This window comes from Equus caballus, chromosome 2 (assembly GCF_041296265.1).
Source record: "Equus caballus isolate H_3958 breed thoroughbred chromosome 2, TB-T2T, whole genome shotgun sequence".
In the NCBI taxonomy this organism is placed as follows: Eukaryota; Metazoa; Chordata; class Mammalia; order Perissodactyla; family Equidae; genus Equus; species Equus caballus.
Window position 1 is genome coordinate 23239077 of NC_091685.1, and position 19867 is coordinate 23258943.

At 51.9% G+C, this 19867-nt stretch overlaps 1 protein-coding gene and 1 pseudogene across 4 annotated transcripts in view; one reads left to right on the forward strand and one right to left on the reverse strand.

Annotated features, from left to right (window-relative positions):
- CSMD2 (CUB and Sushi multiple domains 2) overlaps positions 1–19867 on the forward strand; it is a 592855-nt gene that overhangs the window by 274057 nt on the left and 298931 nt on the right. For all 4 annotated transcript variants that reach the window (XM_023633833.2, XM_023633839.2, XM_023633859.2 and 1 more), the window contains exons 6-7: positions 2974–3086; positions 16403–16480. In XM_023633833.2, the coding sequence (XP_023489601.1) occupies positions 2974–3086; positions 16403–16480 (191 nt within the window). The remainder of the gene's footprint in view (positions 1–2973; positions 3087–16402; positions 16481–19867) is intronic.
- On the reverse strand, positions 9974–13134 carry LOC138920119 (60 kDa heat shock protein, mitochondrial pseudogene; annotated as a pseudogene).

The following is a 19867-nucleotide window of genomic DNA, read 5'->3' on the forward strand; positions in this document are numbered from 1 at the left end:
AAGGGAGTCATCCAGTGTCTGCTCCTATCACTCACCCCAACGCTTCTGAGTCATCCCTGTCATTGCGTGTGTCAGCAGTTTGTTCTTTCGACTGGAGAGTTTTGAGCCAGGCATGACGCCGTCTCGGTGGCAGAGTCTGATGTGACGATTCCAACGTGTCAGCCTCCGGTTCTTTGAGAGACGCCAAGAAAGCGCTCAAATGCACGTTTCTGTCCCAGGAGGCAGGAGCAGGACGGAGTGGAGCGAAGCAGCAGGAGCTACACGGGCCCTCGGGGCGTGAGCCGTGGGAGTGAACACTTAACAGGATTCCGGGGAGTGGGTAAAGGGGTGGAGAAGTGGGAGGCGGGGATGTCCCTCGCGGCGTCCCCAGGCTGTACAACAGGGGGTGAAACAGATTGAGGGGCTGGAGAAGCCTCACAGACTCCAGGTGACAATCCTCATCCTTAACTTATGCCGCTCGTGGGACCTCAGCACCCTCCCCTCATTCCATCTTGCAATAAACAGCCTTTGGTTCTGAATTATTCAGGTAAATTCTCCCTGTTTCGACTTCCCTTATGTAAATAGCCTTCAAGCTTTGTCACTGAGATAGAATTGAACTTGGCCTGGGGGAAAAAACCCACTACTGTTTGTGGCTCCTTAAAAACTTAAATGACTTAGCCCGTAATAAACTATTTTAAATGGGATCTGGCGAGATACAGTAATCGGTTTCTATAACAGCTCTTACCGTAGCAATGTGGATTATATTCCTGGACTGTGGTGCGTGTCAGCATTTTCAGTTTTGCAGGCTGTGAAGTTCCTTGGTTAGTCCTCTTGTTTAATACGTATTTCTGGAGACCCACCATGCTAGATCTCTTCTGGTTCCCCCTCCAGGATCCTCTCCCTTCCTTTCTCCACCCTATTTCAAGCCTAGGAAGACTTACCTGTGAGGCTGCATCAGTATGCTCTCTTGCCCTCTGGCTTCCAATTGGGCTTTATCAACAGAAGCATCAGCTGGAGATTAGAGGAGGAGAGGGAGGAGGGTGAGCTCTGGGTATTCAGTCCTTGCTCCCTCCTGGTGGGATTTGCACAAACTGGCTGTAGTCTTGATTGAAGATCTGGGTCCTGGATGGTGGCCCTTTCCACACAGCCTTCTCCTGCAAGGATGGCCCTTTCCTCTCCAGGCCTGTAAGTGGTAACCATCACCCTGGTTACCAGTCCCAGGATAGTGTTCAGTGCTTGTTACAGAGATGAACAATAAAAAGGATGAAGAATAAAATGGCAGCTGCCTTTTCCCAAGAGCTCTCTAAGCAGGGACTGGGCTAAAGTCTTTTGTGCATCATCTCATTGAATCCTTGCCACCCTCCGAGGGAGGGGTTATTATCACCCCCATTTTATAGGTCAAGTCACCGAGAGCTTGAGTAACTTTTGTAAGATAACAGCTGAGCCCCAGGAGCCCCAGCTTCTGCACCACCAGGCTACCCTGCCCTCTTTCAGGGGTTACCTTAGGGAGACACACACCCCGATCACTGAATTATAGTTTGAATAAAATGCTTTGGCATCACCGAGAAGGGGATGGGAAAATTACATTTATGGAGCTAAACTGTGTCAGGTACTGGGGCTGGGTTCTTTGCCCAGGAGGCCTCTCACTCCACAAACTCTTTAGGCTGGCATTATGATTCTCACTCTCGGAAAGGTGAAGTAACTGGTCCTGGGTCACATTGCTCATAAGCTGTGCAGCCTGGATCTGAACCCAAATCTGTGCAGCTTCAAGGCCAAGGAAAGTGGGAAAGGCTTTCCCGGGAATGTGATATTTGAGGGCGTCCCAAAGTCTTCTCAGGTGACCTGGGGGGACCAGGAGAGAGGGTTACAGGTGGGAATATTCCAGGCAGAAAAGGCAGAGACCCAGACAAGGAGGAAGCATGGAGACAGAAGGAGGGTGTCCGGGGGGTGGGGGGTGGGGACAGACAGGAGCGAGGAGTGATAGTGCCAGAGCGGAAGCTTCAGGAAGTTTTGTAGGTGATTTGTATGCAGGAGGAAGAGGGGAGACCGAGCACTGGGCCAGCTGGGAGGCTGTTAGAAGAGGGGAGAAGGTGGAGGGGTCTCCTGGGAAGCAGAGGAACGAACAGAGCAAGCAGGGCATCGAGGGCTAACCTGAGTGAGGTGGGGAGGGCCAGCGCTGAGCAGAGGGCTGTTCAAGCAGGGGACAGCATAGAAAGTTCGGAAGACCAGTCTTGTAGGGGCACTGGGGAGCCAGTGAATGTTCCTGTGCTCTGCGTAACTCTAGAAGGAAAGATCTGATCAGCCTGGAAGTTGGCCCAGGACAGCAGTTGGTCAAGAGGCTGGGGCAAGGACCAATGACGGGGAGATACCCTGGTGCCCCACCCACTGAGCCGGACTGGCCGGAACCAAGAGGAGGCTGATCTAAGGGAGGAGGGGCGAGCCCAGCAGGGGGAGAGGAAGGAGCCAGAGGAGACCCGGGGCCTAGTGAGTGACCCCAACGGGCTCTCACAACTGTGCAGGGCCGCACTGCCGTAGTGGCACCCAAGCCCTTTCTCCTGGCTCCATGGCGGGCCTGAGGGGCTTGCTAGGGAGAGCTGAACCTTTGCTGGAGGCAGGGGTCTGGTCCCCTACATGGGGCCTGGATCTGTGCTGGGGGCGGGTGGGTGGACATCCACTGGGGGTGGATGGGCCTCTGCTGGGAGGGCTGGGATAAACCTCTGCTGGGGATGCTGGACCTCTGCTCCAGGCCTGAAGGATCCGCCCCCTCCTCTCGGCCTCTCAGGGAAACCCAGCAGTGGGAGGAGCCCCTGGAAGGAGCCCCCTCAAGCTGCTCAGGCCCCAGGCTACAGGAGGGTGTCTGGGGCGGCACAGCCCTGCCTTCCTGCTCCAGACCTGGGCTGCTGTCCTAGCACGCCTAGGAAGTGGGGAGACTCCTGGATGCCCCTGTCCCAACCAGCTGTTGTCCCTGAGCCCACCTGCTTCCTGTCCCCACAGGTTCACCGGAGCCAGCCTCCCAGCGCCTGTCATCAGCAGTAAGAACTGGCTGCGGCTACACTTCACGTCGGACGGCAACCACCGGCAGCGCGGCTTCAGCGCCCAATACCAAGGTAGGCAGGGCTGGGACCGCCCTGCTGCTTCTGCAGGTGGCAGAGGTGATGCCTGGGGGGCTCATCCCATCCTCAAACCGGGTCCAATGTGGTATCTGGGCATCCTTGCCTCTGTTGTCCTGTTCCTGTTTGCAGACCCAGAGGTCTACACATCTGCATCTTGCATCTGCCACTGTTGTCTGTGGCTGAGGGAGCGACTCCTCCAATTGGGTAGCCCGGCTGCCCCTCTCCAGGCCAGGCTACTCATAATAGCTAATGCCAGCTGCCTTCTAAGAGCCAGGGGCTGTGCGAGGCGCTTGACTAAGCGTAGTCTCATTTAATCCTCATCATTAGCCCACGAGGTACATACTGTCCCCATCCGCATCTTCTGGACAAGGCAGCTGAGACCTGGAGAAATTAAGCCAGTTTCCCAAGGCCAACTGAACGCCGCCTTTTGAATCCAGAGCTCACCCTCTCAACTCGCAGAGTGGAGCTCCCCCGGTGCAAAGTGGGAGAGCAGCTCACATTCTCACTCTCCTTCATTCCGTGTAGAACACAAACGTATTACTAACACAGGCAAAATGACTCCAGGGAGCGCCATAGCTTAGATGCTCGAATCTGAAGAGCTGTCTGGGGCTAGAGATCAGACCAGGAAGGGCAGGGGAAGTTGCAGGCAAGCCGATTTCTGCTCCAGTCATGAGGAATTGCCTCACCCTCAGAGCCACCTATAAAATGGAGTGGGTTAACCCAAAGCAGGGAGCTCCCCACGACGGGAGGAGATGCAGAAATCCAGTGGATGGGTGGGAGGAGATGACCACATTCCCTTTCAACCTTGAGTTTATTCGAAGTCCACAAAGTTTAGAAACACCCAGGATTAGCTTCATAGCTTGCTCATTAAGCCTCTACCTCTCACTTGTTACAAACTGATGCTGGTTCTGATTGATTCGACAGTGAACTTGTATGGCACGCCTGTTAAGGATAAGGCCCTGTGTGAAGACCCCCGGGGAATGAAAAGGGGAGTGGGCTTATGTTGTAAGTGAGCCAGTGAGGTGTATCTCATGCCTAGGAAGGAGCACAATGGGGGCCCGATAGAGGAGTGGAAGGTCGACCATAATTCCTGCCTCCCTGCCGGGGTGTGCTGAGGAGGGAGCGCGGCTTCCCAGAGGAGGAGACCTCGGAGGCACCGAGGCTCAGGCCATGACAGCCCGGCACACTGCATGCCCCAGAGGTGGCGCGGGCAGAGTGGAGCCCTCCACCACCACCACCGCAAGGCCCCTGGGGTGGGGCTTTCGGGCTGGAAAGTGGGATAAAAGCAACACTGGAAGCAGAAACTTGACCTTTAAAATCTGAATCTTTTATGGACGGCCTCATTTCGTTAGCCCTGTAGCAAGACACATTTGAAATATTTAAGAAATAAACAGGAAACCAACCTGGTCTGACTGGCTTCCCAGAGCCTCGCTCCGAGAGCCTTCCTGGGGAGATTTTCCTCCGCAGAGGTTGGGCCTCTGTGGGAGCGAAGGGTCTGTCTGGATCTTTCTGTTGGGTTTTCTGAGACAGAAAAGCTGAGATGAAGGCAATCATTTCATCTGATTAAACAGGTGCCGGGTGTTTCGAATAGTTGAAGTTACCGAGGGCCTGTTTGTCAGGGTCACAGGTTAAGGTTTGAGGCCAGAGAGTGGGCAACGAGAACCCAGACCAGGCAGCTTCTAGAAGGTCGAGAGCACACAGGGACTGCACCCCTACTGTGTGCCAGGCCCGTACTAGGCTCTGTGCGCGCATTACCCCACAGCGCAGCGGCAAATGCGTTTTTAATTTCCGTTTTTCAACTGAGGAAGCTGAGGCTCCGAGAGGTGGTGTAACCAGCCCAGCACACACAGATCACACAGCCTGAGAGAGGTGAAGCTTGAATTCATTCACGGGCCTGTGTGCGTTTCCTGCAGAATCCCAGAGGCTTCTCACAGGGGCTTGACGTGGCTCGCCTTCCCTATTTGACTGGGAACTTTTAAACTTTGTTTTGTTAATCTCACCCCACCGTCAAAAAATACATTTTCCATCCCAGCCCAGTACACACATATATCTGTAGGACTAAAAGCAAAATGTCACCAAGTGCTATTTACTCTTACTATGTGCGATGCACCCTGAAAATTTCTTTTCCTACTTTTGATGTTAGATGCAACCCCTAAATTAATTTCACAAGGCTGTAGCAGGGAACAGCCCACAATCGGAAAAGCTGTTTTAGTTATGAATTTCTCGAAGCAGGCCCTATCTTACTGTCTCTCGGTCTCCCTCCACACAGCCCCAGAACGCGGTGTGCACGTTTGTGTGTGCCGGTGTTCAAGGGAGGCTGTCTGGGTTTCAAACACTTGGCATCTACTCCTTCTTTCTGTCCTGACAGCAGCTGTGTGAAGTGGGTGCTGCTATTAGCCCCATTTTACATGAGGAACGACAGTGCAAAGAGCGTACGTAGCCGGCTCATGTGTCATCCACAGTGTGTCGGAGCCAGGTGTCAATCTGGACCCGCACATTTATAGACAGTGGTACGTGCTGACTGTGGTCATAAGTGACTCCCCCTCGGGACCTTCGTTTTCTAGTGTTTTCCAGACTGAGGGCACATGGTGCCAGGGTCTACAATATCAGTTAGAAACTCAGTTGGTAACTCTGTAAAGCAGGATTTCTCAACCTCAGCACTGTTGGCATTGTGGCCTGGATAATTCCCTGCTGCGGGGGCCTGTCCTGTGCATGGCAGGATCTTTGGCAGCGTCCATGTCCTCTCCCCTCTAGATGCCAGTAGCACCTTCCACACACGTAGTCAGGACATCCAAAAGTCTCCAGATATTACCAAATATGCCCTGTGTGAAAAATCACCCCCAACTGAGAACCATTGCTCTAAAGGACTGAAAATTTTGGAATCACCAAAGACCAGTCTGAGTTTTGCTGTGTGCAAATTCAATCCAAAGAGCGGGAGAGAGAGGATTCAGCCAGGCAGCCAGCAGAAGACAGAAGCCACACTGCTGGCTTTAGCTGAGGAGATGTGAGTGAAGGGACCCATGGAGGGTGGGATTAAAGAGCCCGTAGGGGTGATGAGACCCCCAGGGCTAACCAGCAGGGAGGCCTTTACCACTGGGGGAGGAGCCAAGGGAGGGAGGAGCAGGAGCTGGAGCCATTGAAGAGGGACTGCTCCTCAGAACTGAGGAGCCAGAGCACTGCCAACCCCCCTTGCAGGAGGAGGGCCCGGGAGTCAGGAACCAGTGTAGGAGGAGGGGCCCAGGACTCAGTAGCCAGTGCAGGAGGAGGGCTCAGGCGTCAGGAACCAGATCTCTGCAGTCTCCCTCCCTCATATGTGCTGTGCCTCCCATGGGCCACCCTAACAGGACACTGGGAACAAGGGAATAGGGTCCCTGCTCTGCGCCCTGGGAGGCCGACTGGCTTTGCCGACAAGCTGCCTTTTCTCCGGCCGTGGGCAGAGGTCAGCCTCTGGGGGCACAGAGTGAGGCACAGAAGTTTGAAGTGTGGCTTTGGGGTAGCATCAGCACAGGATCGCTTCCCCCACGCTCAGCTTTACAGCACTACGGTCTCAAGTGACTTACGGCCCTTTAGAGCTAATAATACCTGCTCCTAATTGTCTCGATGGATGTTTTGTCCCAGGGAAACAAAAATAACTAAATAAATAAGCTTCAGCACAGCACGCTCCTTTCTCATCTCGGTCCCATCAGAATTTAGGGGGGGGGGTTCGTCCCAGACACCATTCTCGCTAGTGCCACACGGGATCAGGCGATCTGAGTTCTCAGCTGGCTGCTGGAAGGTGGGGCAACTGTATTTAATCTAAAAAACATGTTCTGTTTGACGCTGTGATGGCATAGAAAGATGAACACGACTCGGCCCACCTCTGCTCTCAAGGAGAACAGGTTGAAGAGAGGAACGGACATAAATCTGTAACTTCTAGATGGCATGAGAGTTATAAGTGAGGGCTGGCGAAGGCTTCTAGGACTAGAGATAAAGGAGCAATTAGTTTTGCTGGAGGCACTTAAGGAAAGCTAAAAAAAAAAAAAAGTGGCAGTGACTTCAACATGGGTCTCAAAATGCCAGCCAGACAATAGGAAGAAGCGTGCTGGGTAGAGGAAAGGAAGAAGACAGGACTACTAAGTCTTAGGAGCCCCAGTTCCTTCTGTGTCCAGGGCTCGGGCGGCGGACTGCAGCTGCCAGTGCTCGGTCTGTTTTGGTGTGGTCCTTGGGCTCAGAACAGGCTCAACATTTTTATACAGTTGAAGAAAAAAATCCAAAGAAGAATATTTCATTACGCATGAAAATTGTATGAAATTCAAATGTCAGTGTCCATAAATAAAGGTTTGTTGGAACGCAGCTACGCTCACTCGTTTACAAATTGTCTGTGGCTGCTTTAGCGCTACCAGGGCTGAACTGAGCAGTTTACAACGAGACAGATAACCAACAGCCTAATCTATTTCCTCCCAGGCCTTTTACAGAAACGCTTGCCAACCTAAAGCCAAGTCTGCAAGCTGATGCAAGGGTGAGCAAGGAGGGGCTGCGGGTCCTGAGGCCGGGGCGTGAGGTAGGGGTCACGTTAGGAAAAGCTGCATTGAAGGTGGGTCTGATCCCACGGGTGATGAAAAGTGATCTGAAGTTTTTAACAAGAGGGGAGATGTGATCCCATTTGTGTTTTAGAAATGTCTTTGCTCTAGAATGAAAATGGGGGGACAGATAAGAGTCTTTGAGAGTTAGGAGATGACGAGCTCCAGAGTTTAGGCAGAAGCAGTGGCGGTGGAAGAGAGACGGAGCAGAAGAGACCTTTGCCTGGTAAACCACGCTGGACACATGACTAGTTAGATCTGGGAGTGAGACGGGATGGGAGGAAGCAAATGAAGGAGGCAGGGCTGCATCTTAGATTTCTAGCTGGAGTAAGCGGGTAAAAACGATGATATTATTATTCAAGATGGTCTTGAGCAGAGGCAGATGGGGATGGATCTTGCTTGGGACACATTGACTCTGGGGTGGCATTGCGCTATCAGGGGTCGGGGAACTGTCTTGTAGGCAGCTGGCTATTCCGTCGGTCTGTTGCTTAGGGAAGAAGTGTCTTGGCTCGAGAGAGAGATATGAAAGGTTCAAGGCAAAGTAGAGGCTAAGGCCACCCATCCCCTCTTAGGACAGGATGCATGAAAGGAGGGGGCCAAACGAGTGGTTTTCAAAGTGGGTTCCTTGGAGGCCAATGGGTTCTCCCAGCAGCTGCTCTGATAAGGGCTGGGTGGGTGGGACTCAGGCCTCCACCCCGACTTCAACCAGAGCAGTTTCTCTTTGATCTGTTTTGTGTAGCAGGCATTTACCTAGGAGTGTGAAAATGATAGGTTCCTGTACCTCAAGGGCTTGGCAACCACAGGACTTGAGGTTCCTTAAGGTTCCTCCCAGTTCTGGAAGACCACTGAGGTTGTGCCATCCATCCCTCTGCCCCCGGGAGAGGAAGACTGCCAGTCCTTCTCGGAGTGTTCATTGCTTGTTTGGTTTTTTTCAAGCCTGCAAGAAACGAACGAGAAGAGCCTTTCTTAAATGTCCCCAGGGGCCCATGATGACAACCGGCGAGGAGCTTCCCTGGCAGAGAGGACAGCGCTCCTCACTACTGCCCTCCTTGTCTGCAGGGAGGGAAAAATGTTAACCCCACAGGGCTACTGGAAATGAAAGAAAATTCCAGTAAAATATCTGGCACATGACAGGGGCTCAGCAAATGGAACCTTGAAGCCACCAACCACCTTGACTCCTGGTTAGATGGGGAAACTCAGGTACAGTCAGAGCAAGCTGGTGGCTCCGGCTCCTCCTCAGGCGTGTTCCCTTTGCCTGCCACTCTGACCTCATGATCATCATCTAGTGCCGTCCCTCCCTTCAGCCCAGTCCTAGCCTGGCCCTGCTGTCCGTCCAGCTGCCTCTCTTGTCAAGTCAACCCTGGTGACTGGGAAATGGAAGATATTCCACAGTGCTTTCCAGAAGTCCTGTGCTGACTCTCAACTGTCTGCAGAATAAACTTTTCCATTTGAAAACAATTTGCATTTACCAAGATGCTCGAGGCTTTTTATAGTAACAAGCTGAAGCTTCTGTTTTCCATGGGAACATGTCGTGTTGTTGCTTGCGACTGAGCCGCAGGTCTCACACCAGAGGGCAAGAGCCTCAGGCATCCTGTGGCCCAAGCGCTGACTCCAGTGTCCTATCGTTTCCAGGTTCCGGGCCTCAGCACAAATTGTAGGGTTGTTGCTACCGGGCTCAGGAGCCCAGAGCCAGGTGCCCACAAAGCCAAGCTTCTGAGTTCAATCAAGAGTGAGTCTGAACTGAAAAGTGAGCATGGACACAAAATACGGCCCCCCTCACCTCACCAGCTTTCAAGTGTAATCCATTCCTTTTGTCAGGAAACGAATTCAATGCACATAGCCTTCTAACAGTTGGTCATTCATCCCCTTGGTCATCAAACTGTCGTGCAGAACCTTCTATGTGCCTGGATCTGTGTCAGTCACAGGATGAAGACGTAGGAGCTCATGGGGCAAAGAGCTAGAAGGACAGACATGATGTTGCAGTGTCATAAGGGTTTCAGCAGAGTCCGAATGAAGCCTTGAGATGACGATGACTTCTCCCAGAGATGTAGAGACAGCCACAGACAGGAGGTAACCGTGAGTGAGACCTTGACCAACAAGAGGTAGCCAAGCAGAGAAGAGGAAAAAGAATGTTCCAGGGAGAGACCGGCATTACAAAGGCAACTGAAACCATAACTGATGGCCCTTAGTGACTCCCTTAGACATCTTTCTTCCAGTTGTTTTCTCTAGCTGATTTCTCGGAAGTTGTACATGAAGAACACCACATGGTCCATTCATAATAGCAAAGCACTATTCTAGGAACTAGAGCATGCTGCCTCCCATCTACCATGCCGGGGCTCTTCTCTCCTTAGGAATTCCAGTAGCTATGAATTTTGCTGTGGTTAACCGAGAAGCCACACCAGAAGTATCCAACAGTGCACTTGTTAAACCTAAGTTGGTCGATGACTCCCTCTTCCGCCATATTCAAAAAATCACCCAGCATGTTGCATAACCAGCTTCTAAGGAAATTTGCATACATTTCTCAATTGTCAGTCATCCTTCAACACCTGCATTCTTAGCAATGGTCATTGCCAGAATTTTGAGTGTTCTTTTAATTATTTTTATACCAATTTTTGGCTCTTTGTTAGCTGGAGCAGTGATTCCAAACCTAAAATGCACCAGAGCAAAGCACCCGGATGGTGTCTTTTTCAGGAGCAGCTCTTGTAGCATTCGGTGCGTCTGTGACTATTTCTTTTCATTCTCTTCCACATCACTTGCCCCAGCAATCTTCAGCACGGCTACTCCATCTGAAATTTCACCAGATGTTCATTCAGTTTTTCTTTTTCACAGTCACTAGTGGTAACATTCTAACTGCTCAATGATCTTTTGAATATGTTTCTCAATTTGCATCTTGCCACCTTCTCCTTGCAAGAATGTGGCATCATCTCTGGTCACAACAACCTCTGCAACTTTTCCTAAGTCATGAAGCGAAACATCTTAAAGATTTAGATTCCAGCTCTCTGTTCCAAACACCTCACCAGCAGTAGCAACAACTTTGTTGGTTCTTTCCGTGACACCAAAGCCTGGGGCTTAGACTGCTATAAACTGAAAGCCCACTTTTATCCTATTCAAAACGAGTGTACTGAGCGCATCTTCAGCAATTGTCACCAAAGCCTGTCACTGAGCATGGACAATTTCAAGAGTTGGTACAATGAACAGGACACTGGAAATTATAAGTGTTCTGCAATTCCCATTTCTGAACTTCTGGTATATAATTCAAGAAGGGAACTATGTAATCTTAGTCGAATCCTGTGCCTTCCATTCCTAATTCATCATTCAGTGTTTTTCTGTGCTGTGTTGTGAGGACACCCTTGGAACCTTTATGATGATGTCAGAAAGGATGTTGCTGATTTCTCTGTCTCCAATTTGCAGAAATTGTGGCAAATTGAGCAATCTCTTCAGGGGTTATCACAGGTTTAGGTTGCTTCCTGAGTTCAGCGGTTACGGTATCAACATGCAACGTCACACCTTTCCTGATTTCCACTGGATTAACACCTTTGCTAATCTTCTCGAAGCCTCCGTGGCCATCGAACATGCCAGCGCAGCAGCAGTGGTGGTGCTCCAGCCTCCTCCTTTGTGCTGGCATAGTCTCGATCAAGTCTGGTGTGATAGTTTCATGTTTATCCTTTAAGTCAATTGACCTGGCAACAGACACCTCATCTTTGGGTACTTTGAGGCTTCCCCAGCTCTGCTCCATAATCACTATTCTTCTCCATAGTCAGGGCTTCAGCATCTGCTAGAAGGGCTGTACCTTGAAACATCAGGTCTTAGGCATCTGCACCGAATTTTACATCTTTGGCATAAATCTGAGTGAGCTGAGGAGCCAGGGTGCTAGATGCAGCTTTGTCTAGCAAAGGACTGTGAGTAATGAAAGCATTTCTGCAGGGCTGGTGGCCAGGCAGCCAGGCGGGCCCTCAGTGACAAGGGAGGGGCAGAGTGTAGGATGCACACCCAACAAGTTGTCAAAGAGGAGATCAGCTTTCAGTTTTTAAAAGATCACCCTCTGCAGCATTTTTTAAGATGGGCTAGAGAGAGTGAATCAGTGAACAAAATCCAAGCCCAAAGGGATGAGTGGCTTAGAACATTGAAAGAACGATACACATTGGAAAATTTCTCGAAGGTTGAATGAACTGGATTTGTTGAAGGAGTGGGTGTAGGGGGAGATGAAGAGATGGTCCAGCCAGCAGGGCAGCCAAGTGGTGGGAAAGGGGAGTGATCGAGGTTAGGGCAGGGGTTCACCCTGCTGGAGGGAAGTCTGAACCCACTGGGATGAGAAGAAGCTGCAGGTTCCATCCACTTCATGATCCCCAGAGCCTTGAAAACAGGCTAGGCCTCCCTCTCCTCTCCTCCACGAACAGGTCCTTGTCTCCTGCTAGCTCAGCCCAATAACTCAAGCTACAGACTAGAGAGGCATTTGTATTGCCAGATTCTTCCAGCTAAATGTGTACCATGTGTCCCGCTAACCTTTACAACAGCGGGGAAATGTCTTGTAATTAACCAGAATATAAAGGATGAATGGAGCAGCCTGGCAGTCTCCTGTAGTCATTATCATTCGGAGGAGATGAATGTACCTAGTAAGATTTCCATCAGCCAGTTAAAGCCAGCAGTCTTCTCTTGGGAGTCCTGACTTTGTTTCACATACATGCAAAAGCATGTGTAAGTGTGAATTATATTTCGTGAGTGAGTATTTGTAGCCATGTGCACACAAGGGCACAAACATGTACTTGTGGGTATACTTGTTGTAGACAGGAATGTGTATGTACACATGCATATGTGCATCAGGGGGTGTGCATCCTAGTGAAGCTGGAACCATGGGACCAGCCTCAGGCTCCATTTTATCTCCATTGCATGAATCGTTACAGAATCCTCTTTTTAGAGACCAATGCTTCAGTGTAATATCATTGGCCCTCTGCTAGTGGGTGCTCCAGAAATGAATGAATGTACACACAACATGAGCAGATACCTTCTAGAAATTCTCTAGGTCCTTGTTGTTTTCTCCTTCATTTTTGATTGGGTCCAAAAGTAGGGCACTGTGGTGATTTGGAGGGAGAAGTGCCCGTGTTCCCTGACTGTTCACACGCTGGTCTGCACTGGTCTGTCACACTAGTTCTTCAATGAGCTCATGTTGTGTTGTGGCTGATTTCCCGTAGTGTTCCATATTCCATGATCACACGCCACCCATTTGGTCAGACTGTTTAAAAGACAAATTAGCAATGTATAATTCATGATCTGACCACTTCCCTGGGATTTTTCAAAAACTGAGGCCTCAGCATATGGAGGTGGACCTTGATGATGCTAACCTCCCTGTTGATGTGGGTCTTGCTGAGAGCTTACCCCTCAGCCAAGGACATTTTCCTGACCCATTCATCAGCTCCTGTGAGGGTGTGGGCCCACTGTAGGCTCCACCTTCCGAGATCCTGGGCCTGGGTCAGCTGGGCATACATCTTTTTATGCGTATTGTCAGTAGGAGGAACCTCTGCTCATAGAGCTGTGGCCCACCCCTGTTCCCCAGGCTAACGTGTGGTGCCCACAGACAACATGGCTGACACTACCTCTCGGACCAGCCCAGATGAGTAAACAGTCACAAAGTTTATATGGAAATGAAGGATCCCCCTGTAGCTTTTCAGGTTCCTTTTTGTCAGCTCTTCTTATCACTTAACAAACTCCATCCCGTGATAAGTAGCAGGAAGCAAAAGAGAAAGAACAGAAGTCGGTTCCTGCTTGGGAGGCATGATGACATCATCCACTACTCAAAGTGGCCCAATGAATATGACGCACTGATCTGTCCAGTTTGATGGTCCTTCTTGGGAGCGGGGCGCTAAGGAGAGAGGACGGACCCAGAAATTGGAAGGATTCTTTCTGGGGCCTCAAGAGGGGAGAGGAGCAGGAGCCTCTTTCTTAAAGCAATTGAGAAGAGAGAGAAAGAGGGCTCCCTCTTAGCCATCCCCTCACATCCAGCTGCATCTCATGGTCCCCCTTCAGCGACTACAAGGAAAAGCCAAGCAGCATTTGCCCTGGGAAGGCACCCGTGGCGCACTGGCCCCTTCCCTCATGCCCCTTCCTCCATGGACACGACAACCTGAAACAGTGGATTGGGACCACTCTGACTCACCTCCTCCTTCTTGGCCAGGTGACCTGAGCCATCTCCACAGACTTCAGTTCGAATGGGCCACCCTGGGTCACCCTCTCCCCAGCCGTACTCCAGTGCTGGTGCCTCAGGGAGAAGAGCTTGAACTGGTCTTACGGTGCCGGGACCGCTCCTGTTCTCTTAGGGATGGTCGAATCAGAGGCATTTTTCCCTGCCACTCTGTATTATCTAGGCTTGAATAATGCATGTTTCCCTGCTAATCCCTCTGTTTGATAATGGGTCCACGTTAGTGTTCATTGGAAATTTTCCTGCTGGATACACATGGAGAGTAATGCACATTTTTAAGAAGGGTTTGAACGTACGTTGGGAAGCCGTGACTCTGTGGTGGTAGCTGAATTTTATCAGGCATTCAGCTTAGACAGCAGCTTGCCGGGAGACAAGCCCTGGGGAGCTTTTTGATGTAGGCAGAGGGGTGGTTGGCGGGGACACTGGGAGATGGCCCTCTTGCGCGCCTGATCACCGTGGGCTTTAGTTTGGGGACTGGCATGTTACCTCCAGTGCAGAGCGAGCACCTGAGTTTTCAGGACCTGAGCTGGGGAGGGGGGCAGATGCTGGAGATGGTTCAAGGTGCCTCTGGGGTTGCTTTGGGGGCAGATCACAAGAGAAGATGCTGAGGTCAGCCAAGCACACAGCTGCTTCCTGGCTGTGAGACCTACCGCAAATCACTTAAACCACTACGAACCCCGATTTTATTATCTATCAAGTAGGTGGAATAATGACTGGTCAGGCTCATTGAACGTAAAAAGGACCAAATGAAATGATTATTGAGGGCCCACTACGTACCAGGTGTTTTCTGGGCCCTGGGGATATAGCATGAAGAAAACAGACCAGATCCCTGCCTTCATGGAGCTGACATTGCAATGCAGGTGACAAAAATCACCAAGTAAAGGATAGTGTGTATTAGATGGTTCGGGAGATCCGGCCAGGAAGGGAGCAGGGAGAGCTGGGGTTGGAGGTAGCGTTTTAGATGGAGGGATCAGAGAGGGCCTCCGTGAGGAAGGGTGTTTGCACAAACGCTTCGAGGAGAAAAGGGGTGAGTCATGAAGATATCTGGGGAGGGGCTTCTAGGTAACTGGCAGGCTGGAGCAGGAGCATGCCTGGCATGTTGGAGGAACATCAGGGAGGCCTGTGTGGCTGGGGAAGAGGGATGGAGGTCAGAGAGGGCCGGAGAGGTCATGGGGAGGGCAGATTGGTCTGTGCAGGCCATTTAAAGACTTCACTTTTACTCTAGGAGAGATGGGCTGCCCCTGAAGAGTTGGAACAGAGATGTAATATGGTCTGACGTTTTAAAAGGATCCCCCTGGCTCTTGTGTTGAGAACAGACTACGTGGGGGCAAGGGTGGAAGAGTGGCAGTAGGGGGAGAAGGGGAGAAGTGTAGGAGACTTGGACCAGGGTGATAGACGTGGACCTTGTATTTGGGATATGTTGGGAAGGATTTGCTGATGGATCGTGTGTGGGTGTGAGAGAAAGAGAAGAGTCAAGGATGCTGATGAAAGTGAAGAACTTGTGAGGCCCTTAGCCCAAGGCCTGGCACAGAGAAAGTGCCTAGTCACAGTTGTTGCTACCATTGCTGGGTACCGTTCTGAGTGGGGCTGAGTCACCCAGCAGGGGCCAACTGGAAGATGGCACAGGAGCCTGAGACTGGACAGATCCACCAAACCATGTAGCCAGAGACGGGATGAAGCCCTTGGAGACCAGCAGAATGCTTTGGGGAGCTAGGGTAGTCAGACACAAAGGAGGATGATGGATTCAGAGGAATGGCCTTTGGAATTGTAGAGTTTTGGCTCTGGTGCCCTTTGTGTGCTATTTGGCAAAGTCCTAATGAGCTGTGGACTGGACTTCATTATGGGATCAAAACCCAATTCAATCCATCAGGCCACCATCTGAGCCAGGCACCATCCCCGAGCGACTTCCAGGACTCAGCTTCCCCTGCCCGCAATAGGTCTGCTGGTGTAGGGCTGGGCTTGGCTCAGCTGATTGGCTCTGCTCCACGTGTTCCTCACCCACCGGGACAGCCACGTCTTCTCCCAGGGATGGCGGAGATGCGAGAGGGCAAGCCCAATCTGGCAGGCACTTTTCAACCCTTTGGATGTGGCAAGGCCTCCAAAATTTCAACGGTCAAATTCAAGTCAGAGGATGAGGAAATATAATCGACTTCTTTAATGGGAAGAGCTACGAAGTCACAGTACAAAGGGCATGGAGCAGGGAGGGTGAAAATTTGGGGCCACAATCCTGGTTGGGGCTGGTTCACAAATTGGGCGGGGCTGGATCTGCAGGGGACCAGAGCTGCAGAGGTGGGCTGCAGGGCTTCACGTGTGGGTGCTCACTAAAAGACCACCTCGTCTATCTCCTGCGGAGGACTGGCCTTGAGAGCAGCTCTTTCTCCATGTCTGAGACTCTGTGGCACTTGAACACTGCCCTTGATATATCCTTTCCCAGAGGGGCTTCTAGCTTTGACCCACCATGGAATGTCTCAAGCCAAGAGAGGGGATCGTTCTAGAGGGACCCCCTCCCCAGTCATAGACAACAACTTAAACCATTTTCCCTCTTACCTTCTCTCTAGTCAAGAAGCAAATTGAGTTGAAGTCTCGAGGTGTGAAGCTGATGCCCAGCAAAGATAACAGCCAGAAGACATCTGTGTGTAAGTGTCTGCCCGCCCACCTGCCTGCTGGGCATCTTGCTCGAGGTCAGCCTTGCGGTGCTGTAACCACGGGGAAGCCACATGATGCTGGAGTGATTTCCCTTCAATCCTGCTTCCCTCCATCCTGGGTTCTGTGCGTGGACACTCTGACCTAGTGGCCAGTGAGCAGCTCCAGGGCCTGTCCTCGACTCCTCCTCCTCCTCTTCCTCCTCCCATTTCCCTCCTTTCTCCCTCACTTCCCATTCTAACTACAGTCCAGGGAGTCATTACTGCTACATTTCTCTCTTTATTTTTCCTTTTGGATCACTTCCACCTGCTAAGACAGTCCTTTTTCTGGCTCCTCGTCTAGGAGTCAGTAACTTCCAGTTGGGATCTTGGAGGCTGTAGGGCCCCAATTCCAGCTCCCAAGGCACGATTGGGAAGGAGAGAGAGGGAAATGCCTAGTCACCTCTACCAGGGTCCCTGGACCTGGCTGGACAAAGAGCAGACGAGAGGGGAGGGGTCCTGGCTCTCAAGCCGATGGGGCGGTGCTGGGGGCTCTCTGCTTGGGTGCAGGGAAGGTTAACGTCTATGGGAATGTGTTCTGCTGTTGGTGTTTAAAAGATTAAAAGGGGGACATCCAATGCTGGGAAAGGGGCTGGGGTGTCACCCCAGAAACACCTGACTAGAGCGTGTGCTAAGGGCTTTTGGGCTAGAGCACAGGAAGGTTCTGGGCCACCCCAGAAGGCTGAACTCGAAAGCAGAGAGACTCTGCTGAGAACCCCTCCATTTCCATCCTGGTGGTGAGGGTGGGGAGCCTTCTTTGGGCCCCCAGGTGTCCGGCCTGCTGGTTTACCTTCTCTTCCTCTTGCTCACATCCTCTCCCTCTCTCTCCACTTTCCCCTCCCTCCCCCTTCCTCACCCTCTCTGCTTTCCCCTCTTTCTCTCTCTGCTTCTCTCCTCCTTCCTGACCCTCTCCTTTCGTCTCACCTCCACGGGCTGTCTTCTCCCGACGTGCTAGAAGAACTTGCTGAGACGTGGAGAGCAGCCGTTGGTGGCTCCGGAGCTCTGTGCTGCGTGCAGGAGGCAGGGCTGGGGGACAGGCGGTTAGATTCTGAGGCCCCAGAGCCTGGGTGTGGGATTTTCTCCCATCTTTCAAGTCCTCCCATTGCAGACAGGGCACCACTCCCCATCTCTGGGGACCATCACCTCTGGTCATCCTGCCCCTGGGGGCCTGGACGGCAGAGAGCAGCCGGGAGGTCCTGCTTCTGTGCTTGGCTAGGGGACCAGAGGAAGGAGCAACGAGCAAGGAGGGCTGAGGGTTGGGCCAAGGGTCCTCAGAGAAGGCTCGAGCCGTGGCCCTGGCCCACACGGGCTCTTTCTGTCTCTAGCCATGGGAGACCAGGTGAACCAAAGCAGGCACAATTTATTTCAGAGTTTGCCCTGGAAACACAGGCAGACTTTAAGGAAATGGCTCAGATCTGAGACAGCAAGTTTTAATCCCAATGTGTCGTCAGGTAACTGTGTTGCCCAGGCACTAATGTCTCAGGTTTCATGTCTGTAGAATGGGGATGCAAACCTGCCCCTCCCTTCCTCCCAGGGTGCTCTTGGATCTAAGATGGTCCTTCTCGACCTAGGATTTCAGGAGGTGCATGAACTCGATCAAAAATGACGTGGGATGTTGTGGGTGCATTTTTGGTGGGAGAGGGTCCGTGGTTTTTATTAGCTACTCAGAGATGCCCAAAACTCCTTCAGAAAGATGAAGAAACCCTATTCTAACAAAATAATGCAGAAACTCTTTGTAAAAATTCTGTGTACATCTCTCTACCGCAAAGTACTGGTCTCCATTCTGGGATTTCCTGGGAGAGGGATGGGTATGGAGGCAGGGAGCCAAATGTCTTCAAGTGTCCGGGCCCTTTGTGTTCTGCCCAAATTCCCTGTGGATGGGTGTCCTGAACTTCAGGGGAAGCGTGGACCTCGCTCACATCTCCTGGACCTACTTACTGCCTTCACCAGGCAGTCTGTGGGTACCATGGACCCCCAGGCATCGGTCCTTACCACCCACGTATCTGTGCCTCCCTTCACTTTGGGTGGAAGGCATTACCTCTCTGAGCATGTTGTAGCTTCTTCCTCACCACAGGGGCCCTCGCGGGGCCTGATAAGGTCACCTTCCCTTTTCTTCCTTCCCTCTGTAGCCAATAGCAAATTAATGCTACCAACACAAGAGGCTGGTTTTGAGTAGGCGGGGGAGGCTGGAATTAAGGAAAGAGAGAAGACAAGCCTCTTGCCTCCATAATTCAGACAGGAAACTGCTGACTGGGATTTAAGTGTGCTTGTTTCTGCGGGAGCCTTGAAGGTCCCCATGGGACCGCCGTCGCCTGCTCGGTCCTCCCAGGAAGAGAGGGCACTGGTGGGGTGTGAGCCACTCACTGGTGAGCTGATGACTTCCTGGAGGGTGCCAGAGCTTATTTCCAGCCGGCTGATTAAAGGGGAGGCAGTGGGGTTTGCTCCGTATGTCAGGGGCTGTGGTTTTGTTGGGTGGGCTTTGCCATGGTCTCGCCTCTCTGGTCCAGCCACATCCTCATCGTTCAGCCTCCTGCTCTGGCTTCTTACTGGGCAGCATCAGTACTGAATGAGAGGGCAGGAGATGGAGGCAAGAAACTGCTGTGCGTTCTGAACGTGCTACAAGGTGGCTGTGTGGTTCCCACATGGTGGTCAGCAGGGACTTTGGGATGGGTGTGGTCGGTGGGCAGGGTTGAGACGGCAGGGCCTAACCAAGGTGGGTGCCTAGCTGAGAAGTCCTCAGTAGGGAATCACTGTAAGGCTGGCTTACCACCAGATGAACCGGCAAGTGCAGCTCTGGACTGACATCCTCATCTTCTTAGAACAGAGCCTCCTCTCTGCCTCCTATCTCCCTGGGAACGCTGGAAGCCCCAGTTATCTCCTTACTTCCCATTGCTTGCAAAACGCTGAGGCTCTGGGAGGCAGGGCCTTGCCCTGCTTTTGGAGACAGCCCTTGCATCTTGTTATCCCAGCCTGAAGAGTCGCGGACTGGCAGGAAGGGTGATGCTGCTAAGTTTAGGAGGTGAAAGTTTTTGAAGGAGAGGTTCAGCAAGGGAGGGGCTTGGAGTAGAGAACAATTGTCCAGTGGGAGCAACTGGCTTTAACCTGGGAGTGTGGAATGTTGGAGAAAAGGAGGCTACCGAGGAGGCCTTATGCTCCTCGCCAACACCCAAGAGGATACCTGGAGTCTGGGTTGAGCGTGTAGTCTGTCCAGGCCCCCAGGTTCCCTTGGCCAGCCACACCCTGGGGTCCCTGAAGACCTAAACAGGCTCTACACCAGGTTCCTAGCTGTACAAATGAGCTTCAGACTCAAGGAGCCTAAAACGGGCCACCCCACTGCCCTGC